Genomic DNA, 10944 nt, shown 5'->3' with positions numbered 1-10944 from the left:
ACTTAAGGGTGAATCACATTATTTGCTTAAGGGTGTTGTTGCTTCCTGCACCCTATCACATTTCTTCATCCACCCCATCAAAAAGCTACCGGAAATTTTTTATCTGAGGGGGTGATTGCTGTCCGGAAAAAAAAAATCTGGAATTGTTTGTGTTCCTAAAGATAAATTCAAACTGTTAGGGTGCAGGAAGCAATTTCATTTGCTTAAAAGGAAGGTTTCGACACTAAAAATATATTTCAAAGATGTTCATATGAATTAGGCTTTTATTTCTTTCTGCACTCCTACAATTTTTTCGTGCATCACTCAAATTTTTGAAATGACATTTTACCTTTCGTAAAAATGACTTTCGGATTATATATTTTGAAAATTTCAGTTTTTTAAAACTTTCGAAACAAGATTTTCGTAATATGATCTTTGAAACATTTTTCGGAATAAAAATTTCGAAATACAAGTTTTGAAACACATCAAATACATTTTGGAATAAGTTTTTCTGGAATAAGATTTCTATTCTTGGATACATTTTCTGGAATAAGTTTTGCATAAGAAATATGTTCAAGAAAGAGCTTTCCGGAACCATTCTAGAACTGTCAATGGTGAAATAAATTTAAATCTTTTCCTTTTATTGTGGGGTGCAGTTAGTAATTGTGGGGGTGAAAGAAGCAATAGCCTTTCAATTTTACACTCTCCATGCAGAGGGTTGTAAAGGTTGAAAACACGTTTTACACTTAATTTTCTCTTCCTTTCCATATCTCTGCACTTTATTGTTTCGTATTTTAAATAAAACAAAAGAGAATAATTTTTCAGGGCTGCAAAAATAAAATAAAAAAGATGAAATAAATAAACAGATCTACATCTGTTCCAATCTCTGCTTTGTTAGCCTATTTAGAGAAAGCTCCGGGAAGATTTTATTCAGGCTTTATGACAAAGCCCGAATTTCAATTTAGGCTTGAATTTCCAGGTCCAAAAGGGCTTGTCTTGAGCTCATCCTTTCAGGCCCGGCACCATTATAGGAATGAAGCTGAAGAAAAACTAGAAGAAACTCATTTCTGAATCTCAGCTTTGGTTTGCCGATTCCGAGCAAGTATTTGCTTTGTCTTCTCAAGAGCACAAAAAAATATTGAACCGCCAACTCCTATCCACAAAACTCTAGGCCCAATACCCTGCAGGACAGTGCAAATGTACAAAGTTAATCATATTAAGCTTTTGAATTGAAGAAAAGTAAGAACAATGAATATACCTTAAAAAGAGCATGAGTTCCTTCTTCTTTAACTATTGTCCTCACACAATCACTGATGCCTTTGTAATGATTTTGTGATCCCTGAAGTTAGTCACAAATACTTCAAATAAAGCATCTTCTAAGAGTCAAACCAACATAGCAAACCGTTAACAAAAAAATAAAAAGCATCTTCACTTGGGTGCCATCCCAAACATTTCCTTAAAATAATGAAAAAAATAAAATAATTGTGTTTACCTGAACCATCAATCTGGTCTTTACTACATCAAGAGGAGTTGTGACTGCTCCAGTTATGGCACCTGTCAGGTATCAAATTCACCATTCTCAGTTCAAATCAAACAACTCAAGTTCGGCAGAACAGAGGTTTTAATAGATATTTAGTACCAGCCACTGCCCCAAGCATAGCATTCTCTGGATCATTAGGATCTCTTTTTGCCTGTAAGGAAACAAAAATTCATAAACAATTTACCCACCCTTTTGTTGTAATAAATCTTATAGTATTAATATATATGCTTGAAATTAGAAAGCTAACTAAATGCACTTAAATTCCTTATTCNTGAGCTAATTACAATAATATCTAACAAATTGATGCCATAAATTCGATAAATACTTTAAAATCATCACAAAGTTTCCAATAAGCACAACCTTACTAATTTTAGGCACTACTTTTCTTCAACTCTGACAAAATCAGATATACAATTTTACAAGAAACAGAAGCTTCATTTTTTAGTAGATGGCTTAAAATCAAAAACAACTTTTATAGAAATCCATCAAAATCAATTGACACTTCAAATAGCAAGCTTACCGCTAATTTATACCCAATACGGAGCTGCTCATAAATGCATAATTCTATGGCATCAAAAGGTAAATCTCGCAATAAGAAAGAACCATATCCCTACAATATAAAAAAAAAAAATAGAGATCAAAGGAGGAAAAAAAGAAAAAAAAAGTTCATATATATATATATATATATATATATATATATATANATATATATATATATATATATATATATATATATAATATTCAAATAGCATGTAAGATGGGAAAGCTAAAAGAATAATGTAAAAAGGCATTATGGTTCTGATCACTCGAACAACGTATCTCTTCTCACTTACATATATTGCTTTCCAGAGTTCTCTGAATAAAAGGCACCACCAGGAACAATGTTTTAAAGCAGAAATCAAATGCTACCTAGAAATTAATAACCAATCAATGGTGACTCCAAAAATGTGAAATTTAGTCACACATACCGCATAAAGACCTTTAAAACCTTCATTTGAGACAATGAGACGAACANCATCTGGAGCTGATCTAAATTGCCCAATTTGCATCCTTTGCTTAACAACCTACAAAGACATGGACATATTCCAAGTTCAAGAAAGCAGAAAATGCTTGGCAGTAAAAGAAGTAAAGCTAATTACCTCAGTTGGAACCCGAACAANAGAAGAAGCAATGCCTCCAATAGCACCTGCAGCCTGCAATCAGCTTCAGAATATCAGAATAGCAAAAATTGAAAAGAAATGTCAGCCCAACTTCAAGGCCAGGGCACCAGGCTAAGTGGCTTGTGTGCCAATCATTGAAGACAAGCTTGACGTTCGGGTGATTAACACAACTCACCAAAAAGTTTGGTTAACTAGTAGTCATTAATAAGTTTTATAACTTCTATTTGTCTGTTTCTGTTTATATGCATTCTATTTTTTTTTTTCTACGGCACCACAGATAATGTAAATTTATGCTCGAGAAATAATAAAAATTGACGGCAATTTAAAGCACAAACATGCATAAAGTGCACATCAAACTAGAAAATCCCCTTTCAAGCCAAGCATAAGCCTAGGTACAAAATCTATATCACTGTTCATCTTCAGCTTGTGCTACTCCAGCTATGACATAGTTTGGATAAATTTCTCAATAAGCATGTGCATGCTATTTGAATAACTATAAATTAAAATTTAGTTATAAACTTTGGCTTTTGAATAAGTTAGATGAAACTTGAGAGAACTTCTAAAGAATCAGAGGTACATAAATTGATTTTAACCAATGAGAAAAACTTGATGCATTTTACCTCTTTATTTTATTCCCTTATAAGTGCTTGTTGAGGAGCTCATCTAAACCGGACCTCATGCAGACTGAGGCTAATTAGCAAAATATTATAAATATGCTATCTTATTGGATTGGTTAATAAAAATTTTTGGAGAAATTTCTTGTAAATTTAGAGAACAAACAAAATTACTAAATATAGCATATCATGATAGGTCTTTCGGATTTAAAATTGGACGAGATTGACTTTGGGGGCATCATCACATTTTTACTTTGCAATGTCTTCCCCCATATCGTTTACAAAGGTTGAAAAGTATCTTCAATATGCATATAAAATAATAGAACATGTTTGTAAATATGATTTGGTGGTACCCTTTCACATCACTATCATACATCAAAGAATTGGGTTCTCATGTTTTTTGTTATCTACTCATCTTGCTGTCACTCCTGGTTTATGTATCCTAGGATTTAACTTGCTAAGCAATGCTATGAAACCAGAAAATTGGCATACAGTCATAAAAATTAACATCAGAATTCTAAAATTGTATGCAGGAGAAGAGCATAATCACATACATATCTAAGATGGAAGTTGGTGGCACATGGCAAACAAAGTCACTGCATAGTTAATTTGAAGAGATTGTTTCTTTTAGAAAAGATAGCCAACTTACAAAATGAGCCACANCACTGAGATTCTCAGGCAATGACTGTAGCAATTGCTGCTTTGTGGGTTCATACACTCCAATAAAAATTGCANACNCTCTGCAAGGAGGAAGAATGGTCTATCAGGCATAAATGCTGATAATCAATTAAGAACCAATGTTTTTACCAAAATAAAAGAATNTTAAGGTCAATGTATCCTGGAAAAACTATCTTGTTGCAGTGGATAGATTAAAAGTATTATTATCTTCCTCGTTGAGATATAGAAAGTGAAAGCAAGAAATGCTCAAAAAATAGATCCTCTCTAACTATTGCCACTGATAGTAAAAGGTAATTATGCTTTCTAATGCTTTGCTCATACTGTTATTATAAGTTAGAACAACATTAATGTTAACTTGTGTCCTAAATCGTAATAGTAATGAGCTCTAGAAGCTGAAATAGTTCTGAGTACAGAAATANCAGGTAGTGTCTATGCTATTGCATATTTACTGAGCTTAAAATCAGAATGCATTCCATCTTTCTCCCCAGTACAAATATACAAACCACCTTCAAGAAAATAAAGAAAAAAATTCTTTATTCAGAACAAGTAGTTACAAAATATTTCAAAAAATGATTATAGAATAAAAACAAAATCCTATAGTCAATTCCTAATAGGTAAAACTAGAAATAGAAATTTTACATGCTTAGGTTTATGNCACATAAGCAAAAGCATCTAACAAGCTCGAATCCAAATAAGTTTGCTGTGGAAAAGAATAAAGTGAAAAACAAAAACTCAAGATAAACGACAAAAAAAGTAATTGCCTTAAGAAATGATGTAAATATGGAAAAAAAAATGTTCACTCACGGCAAGACACCAACAAGATTTCCAGACAATCCAGAGTACAGACCCTTCAGAACAATCTTTCCTCCATCACGAGCAACCTGATATAGGAATGAATGANTTATAAAATCAAAATTGCTGCAAGTGTGTTTGTTCTACAATTTTGACACTGAAACTATAGACAGATAAAATGGCCAAGTTAATTGTTACACAAACGGAAGAATTCCATGCATTGGACAAAGTCGATTTATGTTTAGTGGCTTACAGTACAAACTCATTCTAAGAAGAAATGATGAAGGGAAAATGAAAAAATACAACAGAACTAATATTGTTGTTAGAATTTATGTAATATCTTATCATATATTAGATTATCCTCGAAAGTTAGTTCCTTTATTCCCTTGCTAAGATTGGTTACTATATTTTCTTATCCCATCATGATTAGTTTCCCTCAATGAGTTAGGATATGATTAGAATAAAATTTATAAATAAGGATTAGTACTCTTGGTTTTATGAAAATATAAACATCATCGTACTGAACTAAGATCAATTCATTTTCTCGTTCTCTTTTTTCTATCTTCCTCATTCTATGCTGAAAACACCATAATTCCAACCATTTTCTTATTTCTTCCCTATGAGGATTAAAATATCACAAGTTAAGCAATCTCATCACAGTGCTCCATTAGCATAAGAGTTCACATCAAACAAGGTACAATGAATGTTGAACAAAGTCAATATCTCACGCAAATATACAATTTGAATATCACATATTAAGTGACAATTATTACATTTACAGAATTCAGTAATTGAATAACTGCATTTTCATTAACTACAATACATGCTTCCTCCTATATAAATGAATTTGGTTATTTCTGTTTCCTTCCTAGCTCCCTTCCCTTCAACCGTCACCCAACAGATGATAACAAAGAAAAACTAGATTTAAAGGTCTAGAATATATACACATAATTCACCTGTAGTCGAGTTTTGATTGTGTCAATGGGGTATAATGCTGTCTCTACCATGACACCCGCAACACCTCCAGCAATGCAACCATCTACAATTAGATCAATATTTGTAAATATGTCATACCAAAAAATACTAATAACAAAAGACAGTTAGAGATGCATGATTAGATGCAACTAATGACTTGAGTTCCAATGCCATACCCTGCATCACGAACCATAACTATGCATAGAAATAGAAACATCGTCAACTAATTTTCTTGTAAAATATGGAGCCAAACACTGGAAAATCCAACTAAGACAGCATAAGTTGTCATGGTTATCAATTCACAATAGTATACACAGGGGGGAAAAACGAGTATTTGAAACAGCAATTACAATTTCAATGCTTTGAAATTTTTAACACCATAAATGTCACTGGTCTCGTTATCTGCTCGAAATGTAACATAGACACGCGATATAGGCATAATGCAATGACACCGTTGATGAACATATATCTAACACCGTTTAAACAACAAAGGATTCCAATTCTTTTATCCATGTATGTAACAATCTTCAACTGGGATGGAAAAACTTACCATATAGAACACGTAAAAAGTCAAATGGCTTTTTCTCTCCTTCAGTGATTGACATGAAGAACTTATCTGTGTCCTTTTGAACAGACATTTTAGACTTCAATGCATCTGTGCAGACAAGTCACCTGTTCAAGATAAGTAATGCAAAAGCACAAACCTCTGGCAACAGATTGACACAGCAATTTCAAGGTATTACTTTTAAAATATTAACTTAAAAATAACACAGTCCTCCTTGAGTCTGAGACTCTAGAAAAAAAGGACAGGCATGAAGAACCTTTAGGCTAACAATGGAGTCAGAATGAAAGTCAAGGTCACAAAAAATAAAATTGAAATTTGAGGAAAACCCACGTCGAATGCGACAGAGTAATGGCCACTATGATTCTCAGTAACGAAGTGGGAAAGAGTGGAATACCAATTGAATCTGGGGAGGGAACTTTCGAGCTCATGGGCAGTGTGCAAAGATCAAAGCTTTATCAAATAAAAACAACTTTTTTTTTTCCGACAATTCAACCAACCAAGTTTGCTGTACTCGCTTACGGCGGGTGGAGAAGCCAAATCCTGCAACAGATGGGTTTTAGATGCGTTTATTTATTTATCTAATAATAAGGTTAAAAATTAGGTTGATTGCTTCAAAAATTAAGAAAAATACTATTAATAAAATAATCAATTGTCAATCATTTTTACGAATTTTTTTTATCAAATAATTCCCAAAAAAATTATCCAAAAAACTTATTGAATAATTATATAACTAGACCTATCTACTGTAGTAGGTCAGAAATAAACTTTTAAGAGAATCCATTTCTGTGACCTAAAATGACTTTCAGACAATTTAAAATAAGTTGGAATTTGATTCTTCAAAATTCGAATTTTTATTTTGTTAAAATAAATGATAGTGATGATAACGATGATCCATCCCAGTGGCAGTAAAATTGCACTGCGATTTGAATATAAGAAATGTCTTTATTATTTTCTCTACTTTGGTTTAGTATGAATAATTGTTAGCATTGATTCATGATATATATTGGACCTGAAAGAAAAATATGGCAGAAAAAATCAGTAAAGAATTTGGTATTTTATTTGAGTAATTTCTTTTGCAATTAGGATTATTTGGGAAAGTTTTCAACTTGTATATGATTGATTAAATTTATATAGAAAATACTATTACGTTAATATCTGGTATAAAATTGGTTTGTCACTTAATGAATATTATTTTTTAATATTTATAAATAGTATGCAAATAAAAATATATTTTTACTTTTTTTCATATTATGGTTTTATTTTATTTAGATAAAAATTTGTATTTTTCTTCCTATGGTGTGACCCTCATCCCCACATTTTCAGTTGAGGAGATACTGATTTCTTTTGGTAATAAGATACTAAAGTACTCTTTTAGTTTTCATTTCTTTTACATAATTTCATTAAATCTTTCCATTTTAAAAATGTTCAATTTATTATTTTTTTTTATATTTTTAATGTTCCCTATTGCCCTTTTATCCAAACTACCACGGATGACGTTGATTAAGATAAAGGGATAACATTAAACGAAATTTTAAAATAAAATGATTTAATCAAATATTTAAAAAAATCAACTGAAAAATGTAAATAAAATGAGAAATGTAATAAGTTGACTAGTAGGTTATACTTATCCATCACTAAATTTAAGAAGTTGTCTCTTAAATTGAATAAGTCATACCAAAAATTCACTCATATTAATAGCTTGTGAAGTATATATATTCAATGTCTTAGTTGAGGAAGTATGAGTCAAAGTTTGAATTTTTGGTGTTGTACTTCACCGTCTTCACTTTCTAATTTCTTAAACTATAAAGAAAACCAAGGTAAGATAAAACTACTATTATTTTATATCCTGTTTTAGGTTTTAACACATTTAAAACTTTTATTTCAATAGTGTCATTGCATGTGAGCAAGGTAAAAAGAAAACTAAATTTCTGAAAAATGTCTGCAAAACTTTGTTTTAAGAATCATGAACTCGGGTTCGATTTTTAACTGCTGTTAGTGTTTTGATGTTTTAAAATGTGTTAATACCAAGACTAATGATATATAAATGAGTGAATATCGATAGAAATTTGTTACTTGATTTCCGTAAGTTTATACCTTATTTAAGGATTTGTCAATTTCAAAATTTTAATGTACAGATTAATTTGGTAAACATAAAATTTTATGCTTGAGAACATGCATTAATAGAAGCACTTTAATTTTAAGTAAGTTTTTATTCATATCTTAAGAACTTCAGTTTGAAGGTTTTGTGATATCTAAAAATTGAATTACAAGTACTGTATTTAAATATAGATTATAGAGTAGTCAAATATTTAGGTGTTAAAAAAATAAATATATATTTTTTCATCATAATAATTGGTTATGGTAGACTTTTCTTAAATTAGGATATGGTCTCTATTTATGGAAATAACAAAGTAAAAAAATATTTCCTTTTCTTTTCGTTGAACCAAAAAATATATAAATTAAATTTTGTTTCCTATTTTCCATATTTTTTTCTTTTGTTTTCAAACAAAGGTCGAGTTCTATTGTCACCATCAAAATTTTAATAACAAGCATAAATTATAGTTTATACAGTTTTCTCTATCATTATCTTTTATTATTACACAATCTAAAAGCATGCTCACACTAATATTCATAGATCATTAGTACGAATTTGTTTTATTAAATTAATAGTGTTGAACTAAAAAGTTTAGATAAATATAGACATTATCCACATCGATAATATTTTGGAGCATGGAAAATAGCTGCGCGACAATGGACATTTAATGTACACGTGTAATCGATTAACCCAAATGTACAAATTAACTTTTTTTCAGATAAATGTTGTAACATCAAAGACCATTCATGGTGGTGAGACGTCATACACGGATAAGACCAATAATATGTGATAAATGTGTGAACAAATGCATTACAAAATAAATTATTCTCATATTTTAACAATTTTTTATAAGATTTTTCTTTCAATAAATCACGTGTTATTATTTTATTATTTATTTAAATTTGTTTTCAAAAATATTCGAAATAGATTAATCACATGTTACCACTAACTAATTGAAGTAGATAGTAAATTAATTTAACAACAACCGTATATATAGAATAATTAAATATTTTAAAGTAATTTAGTTCATTTAAAAGGTGTTTGAGATTTTATGTCGATTACTACGATAAAGTAGAATTGCATCATTTTATAAATGTAGGTTGGATTTTAAATTTATTTTTAGTATAATATCATAATCATAAAATATTTATTTTAATAAAATTTGTTATCTTTTCATTTTATCGTGTTACTTATTATCCGAATCCTTATCAGATACTATTAGTTTTTAAAGTTATATTTGTTATTTAATGGTTTTATCATGGTACGTGTTATTGGATTATTATGAAATTAATGTTTAATTATTATACATCAATTACAAATAGAATGAGATTAATATAAGCAAGTACAAATATTATTTTTCAATTAAATTTTATAAAATTAAGTTAATTTTAAATTATATTTTTCAAAAGTTAAATTATTATTAATTATTTTTTGAAGAATCACGAACCATGCTATAACAAAATTTGTGGTAGTGAGTATGTGACATGTGATGTTGGACCCACAGATTTTGATTCCGTGTTTCTACTTGTAGCCTTACTTTACCTTCCAAACAATTTAAATTAAATTTATGAAATGGTGATAGTTACCCCTACGTCATAGAAAAATTGTTTTAAGGTAATATTAGTTATTTTGTTTTAAATATCTTATTATATTATTATTATGTAATACAAAAACAATATATTTCATCATGTTTGTGTAACGCCAGACACAACCGCCTATGTCGTGATTTTGATATACCCGTTTTCAACGCTCATAGCCGAAAAGGCAAAAGCAAAAGCTCGTTTTCAATTTGAAATCTGAGAAGATAGATACAATACAACTTCATTGTTACCATATCCATTTCAACACAGTTAAAAAAGTGTTTACTAATTTTGCCTTGAATTATTAAGAAAATGTTCGTCTATTTCAAATTCAGATAGTTATATAAGTCCTATTTTTGTTCACAAATATATTCATATTTTTTAATAATCAAAACGCTATTCCTTTGGTGCCTTGTTAAGCGATTCAGAACGCCATTTTATCTGTCCTCAATTCATCACGCGTTTCGTGAGGACGCGGTTCATCTTTGAGCCCAATTTGTCCTTTTATTTGCTCTAAAAATCTCTTATTCGTCCTTATCCTTTCGTTTTATTTTCCTCGTCATGTTTAACTTCATCTTTTAATGTAATTTAACACACAAAAATTAAAATTACAAACGTGAACTTTTTCCCATGATAAATTATACTTTTTTAATTATAATAGTTTTCTTAAATAAATCTTGTTATTTAAAATAATAATATCTTACTTTGATATTCGATATTTTGATAACTTATTTTTATATTGAAATGGTCCTGAGTATCTTGCATTAACTCTTTTTTGTTTGTTTTTTTCTATTAGTCAATTTTATCTGTCTATTCTCATTTATTTTGCTTAGATATTGGTTATGGGAAAGTTTGACTATTGGAATTTGAAGAAATATTTGGGTGTAATATACCAATATAAATGTTTTGTTAAACATAAAAAAGAAAGGTGTGTGGTCAAACAAAAACCAAATAAATTCGCACTGT

The 10944-nt window shown here is 29.7% G+C and overlaps 1 protein-coding gene across 1 annotated transcript; it reads right to left on the bottom strand.

Annotated features, from left to right (window-relative positions):
- Positions 1-674: 674 nt before the first annotated feature.
- Positions 675-6875, bottom strand: LOC106770978 (probable S-adenosylmethionine carrier 2, chloroplastic). The gene is made up of 12 exons (XM_014656840.2): positions 6698-6875; positions 6289-6393; positions 5720-5802; positions 4776-4852; positions 3943-4033; positions 2659-2712; positions 2488-2583; positions 2040-2129; positions 1619-1670; positions 1472-1533; positions 1238-1318; positions 675-1160 (listed from the first exon to the last, which is right to left on the bottom strand). The coding sequence occupies exons 1-12, from the start codon at positions 6729-6731 to the stop codon at positions 1041-1043; spliced, it is 945 nt and encodes a 314-aa protein (XP_014512326.1). The 5' UTR covers positions 6732-6875; the 3' UTR covers positions 675-1040.
- Positions 6876-10944: the final 4069 nt, after the last annotated feature.

This window comes from Vigna radiata, chromosome 8 (assembly GCF_000741045.1).
Source record: "Vigna radiata var. radiata cultivar VC1973A chromosome 8, Vradiata_ver6, whole genome shotgun sequence".
NCBI lineage: Eukaryota > Viridiplantae > Streptophyta > Magnoliopsida > Fabales > Fabaceae > Vigna > Vigna radiata.
The sequence above is the reverse complement of the archived record's forward strand: the minus strand, read 5'-3'. Positions and strand labels throughout refer to the sequence as shown.